This window comes from Sorex araneus, chromosome 9, assembly GCF_027595985.1.
Source record: "Sorex araneus isolate mSorAra2 chromosome 9, mSorAra2.pri, whole genome shotgun sequence".
Classification (NCBI taxonomy): Eukaryota; Metazoa; Chordata; class Mammalia; order Eulipotyphla; family Soricidae; genus Sorex; species Sorex araneus.
In genome coordinates, this window is record NC_073310.1 from 30706987 (window position 1) to 30721173 (window position 14187).

A 14187-nucleotide genomic window follows, 5' to 3' on the forward strand; every position below is an offset into this window, starting at 1 on the left:
GCAGAGGGGCCTTGAGCATGGCTGTTGCTAGGTTCCGGTGGTCTTCAGCCGCCGAGAGCTCTGCTTGGGGTCGGGAGGGAAGCTGGAGCCCATCCCCTCCGAGGGGCCCCGGGAAGACAGCCAGGCGTGCGGGCAAGAGACTCTCTGAAGAATAATAGTAAATAAATTGAATTTATTGAGTTAAAAAAATGAGTAAATAAATAAATAAAATAAATATTAGCACACAAGGCTCAACATGTAACAACATGCTAGTAATCTCTTATACAAGGGCTTAGTGGCTCTAGGGTGGGATACAAAGATCTTCACACATTTTTCATTAAGGAGACTATTTTTGGATCATTTTTAATGCATTATTTAAAACAAGACATACAAAGTAAATTATATAGAACCTGATTTTTCATAACAGACTTGGGGGGTGATGGGGTAATTCAAAATAATGGTGGTGGGATGGTGTTACCGTGGTGGTATTGGTGTTGGAATATTGAATGTAATAAATTGGTGTGGACTTGTATCACTTGTCACTTGTCATACCGTTGATCTTCAATTTGCTTGAGGGGGTGCCAGTAACATCTCCATTTGTCCCTGTCACGTGCTAGTGTAGCCCAATGATACCTTCTCACCCCAGGAACAGGAAGAGCTTTAAGTCGTTCATTCACAGTTTTGATGAGGAAGTCTGACCATCTCCTTGGCCATCTGTATGACTTCTTTGGAGAAGTGTCCATTCAGATCTGCAGTTTTATGTGGTTTTGTTTTATATTATATTTTCTGAGTTAATTATCTATGTTGAATATTAATTCCTGTTGGATGTGTCATATGCAGATATTTTCTCTCATTCTGTAAGTCTTAGATTTTATTGATGGCTTCACTAGCAGAAGCTCTTTGGTATAAAAACAGAAGCTCATTTGTTTTTATTTTTCTTAATTTCAGATGATGATTTATATATGTTGAGTCTTTGCATCCCTGAAATACTTCCCTCTTCCTTATGGTGTACAATCCTTATATACATTGTATAGTATATTGTTGGATTTGAATTGCTGTTATGTTGTTGAAGACCTTTGCATTTGTGTTCCCAGGGACATTGACCTATAGTTTCCTTTTGATGTCTCTAGGTATTTTAACAACCAGGGTAATTTTGACCTCCTAGCATGTGTTTGGAAACATTCTATTTTCTTCAAATTTTTGAAGACTTTGAGAACTATAGGTAATAGTTTATCTTGAAAGTTTTTGTGGAACAAATTCATGAAATCATCTTGTCCTAAACTTTGTTTTGGAGGAGAGATTTGATTATTGTTTAAGTTTTCTTCCCTGTGCTCTGTCTTTCTGTTTCCTCTAATTTGGTTTTTGAAGGTTGTATGCTTCAAGGAATTTGACTCCCCCTTTTTATCTCTTGATTATTATTATTCATAGTAGTTTGGTATACTCTTTTATATTTCTATGGTGTCTATCATTATGCTTTCATTTTCAATATTGGACAATATTAAAGAATATGATAGTAAACTTGTACAGGTTGGCCAAATATGGGCTTAATTTGAGTTCCCATAATATCATAATATAAAGGCTTGCATTTGGAAATGAAGATCATCCTAAGTAAGCTAAGACATTATGCTTTAATATAGAAGCTATCCTGGATGCCAAAATGTCATTTGATGTAGCACCTGATGTAGCCTCAGGACTTGTTCTCAGACCTGTCATCCGGCTGTGGTTGAATCCAGAATTGTATAATGTGGAGAGTGTTGCTGTGCTCACCTAGGAAGGTTGGGATAAAGAAGACTTGACATCAGAGAAGAGACATCTAATTCTACTCAGGTCCCTTTGTTACCAGATAAGTTTTACTTCTTATAAATCTTCACTTCTCAGCATAGTAGTTCATATTCCTTCTTAACATGAATTAATAATTACCCCCAAATTATATTTATTTGAGAGTGGGAGGTTTGGGCCACCCCAGGGCTTACTCCTAGCTGTGTTCAGGGGACACTCCTGACAGTGCTTGGTGACAGTACACAGTGCCAGGGATCCAAGCGGAGTCTGTGGTGTGCAAGGGAAGTGCTTTGACTCTTATACTATCTCTTCAGGCCTAGGCACAATTTCTTAGACTTTCCTTCATCTAATTCATATGATTGGCGTCGTCCCCCCTAAGAACTTTATGTCAACACCATGGTTTACAAAGTTGTTTTGTAAGACAGTTGTTTTGGGAATTCAATGTTCCAGTACCAATCCCACCGCAAATGTGACCTTCCCTTCCCTCCACCATTATCCCAGTTTCCAACCCACCCTCCATGCCACCCCCTGGCAGGAACAAAGTAAATTATTTTACATAGTTTGTTCCAGCAAAATGGTAGATGGAATTATTGAAAAATAGTTCAATAAAAGAAAACTGATAATAAGGTACTTATTGAATAATATGTCTATCTTTGATGTTGTTATGTTTATATTAGTGCTGAAATTTCACAGTGTTGCTGCTTCTCTCCCATCATACTCCCCAATTTGTTATTCCAAGGGCACTACAACAAACCTGGCAAGTAACCCAGTGTAGGATTGACAGTTTGCCACAAGTTAAATACTTGCAGTTTTTCCCTCCACTTGTCTTTGTCAGCTCCTAGCCTCTCTTCAGTAGTTTTAGAAATGTGTGAGGGAGACCAGGACACAAATACTAAAATTAAGAAAGGCACAATGTTAACTGTGGGTCAAGCACTGTGGTGCCTTTTGTATTTAGGGAGTTTCTAAATGTTGGAAAGGAGTGTCCATATGCACTGTAGCACTGTTGTCCTGTTCAATTTGCTCGAGCAGGCACCAGTAACATCTCCCTTGTGAGACTCTTGTTACTGTTTTTGGCATATTGAATACGCCACGAGTAGCTTGCCAGGCTCCGCCATGCGGGCAGGATATCTTGGTAGCTGGCCGGACTCTTTGAGAGGGACAGAGGAATCGAACCCGGGTTGGCCACATGCAAGGCAAACACCCTACCCACTGTGCTATCTCCAGTGATAAAATTTTCTGTAAGTGACCCAAATAATGGAAGTCAGAGTGCTTTACACTAAGCAATTTTGTAAAAGATTGATCAGTCAAGATGGGAAACATGTCTGTGATGCTGGAGACAAAGGCGTATCCAGACTTTCTTCATCATATATTTGTCATTTATTGCTTCTTATATGTTCTTTACTTGGCTCTGTGTCCCCTTTATACTCCAACATGGACCTTCCGTTCAAGCATATCTTTGCCTTTCTGAATCATATGATTATTCTATTTTGAAAATGTTGAGGAACTGCCATATTGTCTCCATAAATAATCACTTTAAAAAGTTATAATAAGTTACCATATGGCAGCTCCTCCCAAGCAGTCACTTTGCAAGTTTATTCATTTATACCCACAATCCCAGAATTCCATTTATTCTGGTAGTGTCAGGCCTTTGTTTTAGAAATAACTTTGGAGCTGCTAACACTAAAAAGGAGAGTAAAGGCAACAGTTTATAGCTATACTTGCATTATGCCCTCCAGTTTATGAGGTATTTTTATGAAAAGTAATGGTTTATGTTACATGCTGGGCTTCCACATAGATGATTCTATTAGACTTCACAACAGTTCCATATAGTAGGTCCACTCCTTTCACTATCCACACTGACAGTCTTGTGATAAGTAGCACTGTAGCGCTGTCATCCATTGTTCATCGATTTGCTCCAGCGGGCACCAGTAACATGTCCATTGTGAGACTTGTCGTTACTGTTTTTGGCATATAGAATATGCTATGGGTAGCTCGCCAGGCTCTGCCATGTGGGTGGGATACTCTCGGCAGCTTGCCAGGCTCTCTGAGAGGGGAGAAACCCTCTAGGTTTTTCGCTATAGCACAGCGGGTAGGTGTTTGCCTTGCACATGGCCGACCCAGGTTTGATTCCTCCGTCCCTCTCAGAGAGCCTGACAAGCTACCGAGAGTATCCTGCCCGAAGGGCAGAACCTGGCAAGCTACCCATCGTGTATTCAATATGCCAAAACCAGTAAAGAGTCTCACAATGGAGATGTTGCTGGTGCCTGCTTGAGATAAGTAGATAATAATTTTTTCCTCCATGCTTAAGCAGCATTCTATGCACTTCACTATGGGAACCATATTCCTTTGTATGTTGTGTTTACCAATCCCCATCCTACTTCAAATGTACAAGTGAAATATTTTGAATTGTCTACTTTCTAGAAAGCCCTGAACATTCAACTGCAACTTTTGCCTGGCTTTCCTCAGAATTCTTTTTGATTCTCACTTTGCCATTTATATTTCAACTTGAATAAGGGAACACCACAATTTACCAGAACCATAAACAGATGCATTACTACTCTATATCTTATTTACTCATTTATCTTGACTTCAGCTTGGTAAATATAAGGACATTTGAATAAAAACTAGAACTGTTTGGCACAAATTCTGCACCACAAAACTAGAGGGTTTTTCATTGGGTTTGGAGTGTAGGGGTGCTACTAAATAGAGTACTGTGCTCAGGATAGCTGTCACAATAGAATGATCTGACCCAGGATGTCAAGGGTTCCAAGGTTGAGTAACTCTTGTGAGAATGAGGGCCAGGGAGAATGTAAGTGTTGCTGGTAATCAAACTCAGGCTGGGTATGTGCAAGACAAACTCCTTACCTCCTGCTGGCTGTAACAAATCTTTAGTCTCTCATCCCTCCGGCCTCCCCTCCCTCTCTCCCTCCCTCTCTCCCTTTCTTTCTTTCTTTCTTTCTTTCTTTCTTTCTTTCTTTCTTTCTTTCTTTCTTTCTTTCTTTCTTTCTTTCTTTCTTTCTTTCTTTCTTTCTTTTTCTCTCTCTCTCTTTCTTTCTTCTTTCCTTCCCTTTCTTTCTTTCTTTCTTTCTTTCTTTCTTTCTTTCTTTCTTTCTTTCTTTCTTTCTTTCTTTCTTTCTTTCTTTCTTTCTTTCTTTCTTTCATCTTTCTCTCTCTCTTTCTTTCTTTCTTTCTTTCTTCCTTTCTTTCTTTCTCTCTTTCTTCTTTCCTTCCCTTTCTTTCTTTCTTTCTTTCTTTCTTTCTTTCTTTCTTTCTTTCTTTCTTTCTTTCTTTCTTTCTTTCTTTCTTTCTTTCTTTCTTTCTTTCTTCTTCATTTCTTTCTAAACACTCAGTGATGCTCAGTCCTGGCTCTGCACTCAGGGATCACTCCTGGTGAGTTTAGGGAACCATCTGAATGTCGGGGATCAAACCCATGTCAGCCACATGCAAGGTACTCACCCCATTCATTTTTAAATTCGACTTTCAAACTTCTTATTTATAGAACATGATATGTAAAGAAAAACTACATTCAACTCATCTTTTTATCTCTTTTTGGAAGAGCATTATCACAGAATGATTCTAATCTATTAATATAAATTATTTATATTTTTTAAAATTTATTTATTTTTAATTAGTGAATCACCGTGAGGATACAGTTACAGATTTATACACTTTTGTGCTTATACTTCCCTCATACAAAGTTCGGGAACCCATCCCTTCCCCAGTGCCCATTCTCCACCACCAGTAAACCCAGCATCCCTCCCACCCTCCCCAATCCTATCTCCCCCCCACCCCACCCTGCCACTGTGGCTAATATAAATTATTTTTGAAAAATGTTGCTTAAAATTAAATCATAAACATTCATTAAATTATTATTTGAGACATTTTAGAAACTTTGCAATATTTCTTTTGGGTCACACCCAGCCAAGCTCAGGGTTTACTTCTGGCTCTGCTCTTAGGGATCACACCTTCCAGGGCTTGGGGTACCATTTGGGTTGCCTGGGATTGAATCTGGGTCAGCTGTGCACAGACCAAATGCCCTACCCACTGTACTATTTCCCTGTCCTATTATTTGGGTTTTCAAGACACTTAAAAACACAAAGAATCAAGAAACTGAGAGATAATGGATGCAAACTTTAAAGTAGTAAAGACAGAAGTATTTCTGAAATTTCTTATAAAAATGAATTTATAGGTTTTGATTTCAAAATAAAAAGTTGCACATACCAGGTATATTTTATATTTTATAAACATTCAAATTATTATAAATTTATACTATATTTTCTACTATAAGGCACATGATACTGACATCCAGTATATTCAAAATCAATTAGTATAAATTTATTGTTGAGCTGATCATCGCAGCAAGGTGACATCTCTTTGTCTTTAATGAGGTTATTGATGGATTCATCCTATTAATGTTACACTAAAATATTAATCATTACCATCTGAAATAGAAAAGGCATGAGCCTAGATTTCTTGACTATGAACCCACGAATCTCCACCAATGTCCTTATGTTACTTCTGACCCACCGCTTCATTCCTCTTATACTCACCCTCTTAGGAAAAAGAAAGAGAAGGTTGAACAGTTGCAGATGTCAGCTTTGTAAAAATTTTAAAAGAGTTTAGGCCTGTAATGATAGGGTTCATTCCCCTGACCCTGAAAGAGCCTCCAATGTGACACCATTGGAAAGAACGAGTAAAGAGAGCCTTCTAAAATCTCAGAGCTAGGATGAATGCAGACTTTACTGAGATTTCTCGAGAAATTTGACAATCAATGAGATGATGATGATGATGATGATGATTAGGCCCATAAAAACTCTCATTTTAGTACCTGAGAGATAATACAGGGAGTAAGTTGTTTGCTAACCTTGCACATGGCCAGTGCAGGTTTGATTCCCAGTACTGTATAATCCCCACAAACCATCAGGAGAGATCGCTGAGTCAGAAGTAAGCACTGAGGGTAGCCATATGTAGGTCTATAATAAAAACAAATGAACAAAAATTACTCTCATTTTATTTAGCTACTTAGATATTGATTTTTGGGTCACACCTGATGATGCTCAGGGGAACTTTCTGGCTCTGCACTCAGGAATCACTTCTAGTGATGCTTGGGGGAACATATGGGATGTTAGCATCAAACCCAGATTGGCTGCGTGCAAGGCAAATGCCCTAACCACAGTGCTAGAGGACTTGCCTTGCATATATGGTTGGGTTCAAACTTCAGAACCACAAAAAAAGAAAAAATATATGGAAAGTAAATTAAAAAATTCTCTCAAACAACACTGCCAGTATAATCAGCTCTCTTTTCTTTTTTTCATTTTTTGCTTTTTGGGCCACATCAGCAGTGCTCAGGGATTATTCCTGGCTCTGCAGTCACTCTTGACGGTGCACGCGGACAATTTGGGATGAAGGGGATCAAAACTGGGTTGACTATGTGTAAGGCAAACTCCCTTACAGCATGCTGTATTATTGCTTAGGCTCTCAACCCTACTTTTCTAACTCTTGAGCATTTTTCCATATCATTTCCCCTGTAGTACCTGTCTTGAAAGCTCACATTGGCTTGTTATTGCTCTATTCATCATTTCCCTGATAGAAGATGCACACAAAGAAATCAGATCAGCTCTAAAAGAAATGGACCTTAAAATGGTCAAGTATAGGCTAAGAAAAGTGTTTTGTCCACTTTCCTTAGATTTTTTTTTTGGTTAGGGGCCACACTTAGTGGTGTTCAAGGGATACTCCTGGCTCTGCAAAAAATTACTCCTTTACTTTTGGTGGTACTCAGGGGACCACACAGGATGCTGAGGGTCGAACATGGGTCAGTCATCTGCAAGGCAAATGCCTGACCCGCTGTACTCTCTCTCCCACCCCAGTTCAATTTACTTTGCAAATAAGTTCAATTTACTTCATCCTTGACTTGAAAAAGATACCCAACCCTTAGCTGTTGAGTGAATGAATAGGTAAGGATCACTGGAGGCATAAAACTATCTCTGTTATTTTGACAAAATGGGTGAACAAACTGGATCTTTTTCATCACTGAAGCAGGTAAGACAACTCAAATTATTCAGTCTGTATCCTTTTTGTAATGATTTAGGACCAACTAACAATCATAGATTTTGTTAGGTTAGGCTTCCAGAAAATGAATGAGTATGTTCCAAAGCCTGTGTTTGCCCCAGATGGTATGAATACTCATACGCTGTACTGTCTCACAGCAAGAGGGAATACTCTGGCATGAAACAGTATCATTTCAATACTACCGGTTTGATATGTAAATTTCAAAACCAGTGTGAATTCTACTTTTGGCAGATTAATGTCATACTTATTAGGTCGCATCGTCTGAATAAAACATTTCTGAAATCACTTGGCTTAATTTTCAAGAAGAAAAATTTGCATGAACTCCTTTTAGTAGAGTTGTTTTAATTTATATGCTTCTGTAACAATGTATAGAATATGAGACAGTCTGATGAGATAACTGGAGAGTGCTTGTATCTTAGAAAATGACTACATACGTTTACTTTTTTGTTGGTGGTGTTTGGGGGCCACACCCAGTGCTGCTCAGGGCTTATTCATGGTTCACACTCAGGAATTACTACTGGCAGTATGAGGGCTCATGTGGGGTACTGGGATAGAATCCTGGTCACTTGCGTGCAAATCAAGCAGCCTACCCACTGTATTATTGCTCCTTACCCAACATATTTGGTAATATATTTGGTGTTTTTGCTTCTGGATCACACATGGTGGTGCTAGAGGATTACTGTTGGCTCAGTGTTGGGGAGTTGCTGCCTAGTGGTACTCTGGGGAACATGTATTGCCAGGGATTGAACCTAGGCCTCTTGCATGCACAGCATATGCTCCCAGGCCCCTGATAACATCTTTTTTTTGGGTATTTTTTTATTTTTCATTTCCTAGACTATTTAAGCAATCACTTATAAAGTTTCATTATATTTTTTAGTTGTTTATTTCTCATATTTATTTCTAATGCTTACTTTGATAGAAAGACAAATTTGTTAGGCTTATTACATGCATGACATATAAGTTATCAAAAGCAGGAAGCCCCCATTTGGAGCATTGATTGATTGTTTTCCGTTTGCATGCATAAACTGTACATGTATATTTGGTGGCCAGTCTATAGCATCTCCCTTTTCTGAGTCACTTGAGGGAGACAAGAAGTCTAGTGGAGAGGATTCAGATAGGATTTTTGTTGCCAAGGAAGCTGACAAGTGGAATGTAGATTTTTATCTGCAAGTAGTTGGATTTTCTAATTGTGAATCTCATAGTCAAAGACACTAGACCTCTTGGGTCAGCAGCACAACGGAAAGTCTTATAGCTCTCTAACTTGAGACGTGGTGGTAGAGACTTTGCAGCTCAGGAATGCCACCCAGATGCAGCACTTCATCCTCTACCTCTGCTCCTGAAAGAAGGCATACCCCGGTTCCTATTCCACAGACTGGGCAGAAATCATTGAGATGAAGTCAGAACTGCAGAGAAGCACCTTGCCTAGAGGGAATAACTATGTCTCCTCGGAAGCTAGAGCATTAGAGAAGGATTTTTTTCCCTTTGATAACTAGGCGCCTACATTTGGGTCTCCCAGAAGATTTTGTTTAATTTTGGGCTACATTCAGCAGTGCTAAGTATTCTCCCAGATCTGGGTTGCTCCTGGTGTTGCTCAAGGGAACTTATGGTCTAATCCAGACTGCTCCATCAATACTTCTGCAAATAGATTATACAAATAAACAATTTAGAAAAATTGAGAAGAGAATTTTAAAAATTAAAAAAAATCTGAATAGACCTATCAAAGTATAAAAATGTATTTATCCTAAAAAGAGTTAGAAAATATATTATTGGGACCAGAGTGATAATACAGCAGGTAGGGTGTTCCTCTTGCACTCAGTTGGCCCAGGTTTCATCCTTGGCATCCCATATGGTTCCCTGAGCCCACCTGGAGTAATTTGTGAGTGCAGAGCCAGGAGTAATCCCTGAACATGCCCAAAAGCCAAAAAGAGAAAATAAAAAAATGCATATTACATACTCTCACTGTCATCCTGTTGCTCATTGATTTGCTTGAGCGGGCACCAGTAAGGTCTGGTTGTGAGACTTTACTGTGGTTTTGACTGATGTATGTATGTAACAGCATTGTGAAATATGGTACCTCACAAAAGTGGGAGGGGGAATTTTTTTTTTAAATGTCAATACCTCACCTCACCCCTACAAAATAAGACAAACCAAAAGAAGATTAACAAGCAGCAAAAAATCAGTGATGTAAAATGGTCCTGAGACGCTATGCCATTTGTCAAAAAAGAAGCATAAAATTATACATGATCTAGAAATAGCGCTTTTGGATATAAATATCCAAAAATATATTTTAAAAGGGGTTGAAAACTTGAGGAAGGGATATTTTCACATCATGATCATAGTAGCAATTCACAGTAATTGAAGAATAGAGTTCATATGAACCTTGAAGATCTGTTCCGTGAAATTGAAACGTCCTGTCTCTGAGGAAATTTTTATCATGCTGTATGATTTTACTTAAATGGGCTAGTTAAAAGCATCAAATTCATGAAGACAGACAGTAGAATAATGCTTTCCAGAGGTAGACAGAAGAAGGAATGAAGAAATATTATTTAATCAATATTGTATAACTTGAGAAATTAAAAAATTGGGGCAGGGGACCAGAGAGATAGTACAGTGGACCAGGGCACTTGCCTTCCAAGCAACTAACCCAGATTTGAACCTAAAACCATTAATAACCCTTTGAGCACAGAGCCTGGAGTAAGCCCACACACAGCTCGGTGTGCCCCCAAAAAACAGAGAAGCAAATTTCTGATGATAGATGGTGAAAATGTTTTCAAGCAGTGTGAATACCCAGAAATGTATCCTTGGAATGATTATTATGTAAATTTGATGTCATTCACATTTTTGCCACAATTCAAAACCAAAAGAGAGTAGTGACCGAAACTCCAGGACTGGAAGCACAGAGGATCAGAGAAACAGGGAGAAATCCAGTTTTGTAAGAAATAAGAATGACTGTGCTTGTTCAGGAGATAAAACATGTTATTTTTCGTGCAATTTCATGAAATTTGTCCTAAAATTAGTTATCAGCCTACTAGTTATTCTGATGGATGCAGTGATTTCCAGGCCAGCAGCTCCTCCCTGGTTGCAGACTGGCAGTTAATAACCACTGTGGTAGATAAGGCATTCTTTTATTTTAAGGTTTAATTAGAGAATCACTGTGATGTACAGCCACAAACTTATGAACTTTTGTGTTTGCATTTCACTCATACAATGTTTGTTTGCCCATCCCTCCACCACTGCCCATTCACCTCCACCAATGAGCCCAGTATCCCTCTCACCACCCCCACCCCATCCCCCACCACCCCACCCTGCCTCTATGGCAGGGCATTCCCTTTTGTTCTCTCTCCTTTTGGGTGTTGTAGTTTGCAATAGTGGAATCGAGTGGCCATCTTGTTAGGTCTATAGTCTACTTTTAGTTCGCATCTTACCACCTGAATGGGTCCTCCCGACATCGTCTACTTGGTGTTCCCTTCTCTATCACATGCTGGGATATAAGGCATTCTCTTAGCAGCAGCAGTCTTGGACTGGGTGGGGGAGTGAAAGAGAATAATGCAGTTTTTCTTGGCTAGGATATAATTTTGTATAACATTGCCTCATTTTGTAAGTATACTGATAACTTCTAAAATGATAAGGTCCTGGGACAGATGATTATAAGTTCATTTAGAACAAGGAAGCTTCTATTTGAAAAAGGGAGTTTGACATATGGAGGGACAGAGTCTGATAAAAATTAAGAACAAATTTGAAACTTCCTCTTTATAACCATGTTTCCCTGCATACACATTTTTTAAGAGAGAAAAAAACTATAAGCTAGAGATCTTGGGGGCACCTAAACAAAATGATGTGATCTGGGGGTTATTTTCAGTGATCTAGTTTGGAATGTTTAACTGGAGTATCTTGAGTAGAGCTACATGGTATAGAACAGGGCTCTTTGGATTATGCAATATGCTATTTGGTGGATCTACAAAAGGGAGAGGTTTGTAAAAAAAATATGAGATCAGGGAATTTGGGAAGCAGTAAAGCTTATGCAAAACCAACTTTATTACCAAAAAAAAATTTCAGTAAAATGTCTGTTTCTCACTGTGTCCTTGTAAGGTATATAAACGTTGCAAGAAATGATTCTATCAAGTGGTCCTCCATAGAGGATGAGACAAAAGCCTGTTATCACCTGGCTTGCACAATCTGTGCCAATCCTCCTGTCAACTTCAAATTCTAACTTCTCTTTAATTTTAGCATTTCCAAGCCAATGATGAAAATATGACATGCAGATAAATTAAGCTCTTTTAGTTTATTTATAAAGAGTTTATTTTGCACGCAACTAACCCAGATTCGAACCCCAAACCATTTATGATCACCTGAGCTCATCTATGAAGATAAACTGAAAAAGAAATCTTTCTCTTTCACTTCGCTTATTCCTGCTTCTGGACTCAGGATAAGTTCTGTCAGGGTTAGTGGACCATATGTGGTGCCAGGATTAAATCTGGGTTGGTCATGTGTAAGGCCCGGTTGGTTTTGTACTATTGCTCTGGCCCCATCGTTATTCTTCATTAACATGTTTTTCCAAGTGGTTTAGGAAAAACCATCATAGACTTCTAAAGTAGTCTATAATGTACTTTGAACTAAAACTTACCCATGGATATAAAACTTAATATCAAGTGGGTTATGCAATGCTAGATGGTATGGCAAGCAAAAATCCAAGCCTGAATGGTTTAATAAATCAGCGGTTTGTTTCTCACTTCATGAAAACATGAAATTTGCTGCTATGTGGATGGTCCTGGAGAATATCTTGATGACTGAAATTAGTCAGAAAGAAAGGGACAGACACAGAATAATCTCTCTCATGTGTGCGTTATAAAAACATATAGTAGGGAGATAACAAATGCCCAAAAGGCAACAGAAAGGTAGAACTAGCCTTCAGAAGGAAATGGACCATGGTGGGGGGTGGATTGAGGTGAAATGATGGGACAGTGGTGGAGAGAAGCAGACATTCTGTGGAATGTGGGGTGCTGAAATGTTTTATTCCTGAAACCCTACTCTAAATGGTCCTGTAAACCAAGGTGCTTAACATAAAACTTTGAAAAAATAGTTGATATCTTTAATTTGTCGTCATTAATATCTGAATGTAAAATTTGACATGATACAAACTAGTAATTTATAATAATAATCAATATAAAACTTGGAAAATGTTTACTCTCACTAGACATTAATATAAAATAAGACAAATGAGAGGCCTTTTCAAATAGATGCATATATTAAATTATTATACCATTTGATCTTGATAAGATTTGTAGAGAAAACGATTTTGATAGGAGTATAAACTGGTACAGCAACTCCACTTCTGTGATTCAACATAAGAATTTGATCAAAGATATATACAAATATTTAGTTATAACACCACACACCACACTTATATTTAAAAGGGAAAATAGTATAATTAGCAATAAAATATATATATATATACATATATATATTTGTATGTGTCCCTGAGTAGGCTTTTTTATATATACATTTTAAAAAACAGACAAAAAATGTAGCAGTTCTTTCTCCTTAAGTATCTCAACTAGGAAATGCTATAAAACTGGTAAAACTTAAAAACCTTGTTCTATGCTTGATTTGTGTTACATAATGATTTCAGCTTCGTGGGGCTGGAGTGATAGTAAAAGGCTAGGCACTTGCCTTTTATCCAGTTGATCCAGGTTCAATCTTGGATCCCTGAATGCAGAGTCAGAAGTCAATGCTTGGGCACCACTAGATGTTCTCTCTCTCCAACCCCCCACCCAAAGCAAAATACTTTAATTTTTTTAAAAAAAATATTATTCTATTAAAAGATGGATTTTTCATTATTTTTCTTCCTTAGGCTTTTCCTCCAAATGCCATCACTGTATTTTTTTACTGCAGTTCAGTGACTATATTCTTCACAATAATCAAACTAATCAGTTACCGCCTACACCTTATGTTTGACAAAGGAGAAGTAATCCAGCAAAAACCCTCCTTGAAGAAAGAAAAACCAATCAAAGACAAAGAAGCCAGAAGTGAACATACGGTTAATCACAAAAACGCAAGGTAACATTTCTAATTAATTAGTCTGTTAATAATGTAAAAGTTTTAGTTTTGATGAAAACCTTTCCTTATTTATTGGTTGATTATGAAAATATGCCTATATTTAAAACATACACATGTATACATATAGACATGTATATATATTGTCTTTATTTTTTTTTCTTTTTGTGTCACACCTGGCAATGCACAGGGGTTACTCCTGGCTCTGCACTCCTGAGAGGTGTTCAGGGGACCATATGGAATGCCAGGAATCGAACCCAGGTCAGCCGCGTGCAAAGCAAACACTCTACCTGCTGTACTATCGCT

General features: G+C 38.2%; 1 protein-coding gene across 4 annotated transcripts in view; it reads left to right on the forward strand.

Annotated features, from left to right (window-relative positions):
* PCNX2 (pecanex 2) overlaps positions 1 to 14187 on the forward strand; it is a 352025-nt gene that overhangs the window by 16446 nt on the left and 321392 nt on the right. For 3 of the 4 annotated variants that reach the window (XM_055147380.1, XM_055147381.1, XM_055147382.1), the window contains exon 2: positions 13679 to 13884. The exons of the other annotated variant lie outside the window; for it this stretch is intronic. In XM_055147380.1, the coding sequence (XP_055003355.1) occupies positions 13679 to 13884 (206 nt within the window). The remainder of the gene's footprint in view (positions 1 to 13678; positions 13885 to 14187) is intronic. 4 annotated transcript variants of the gene reach the window in all.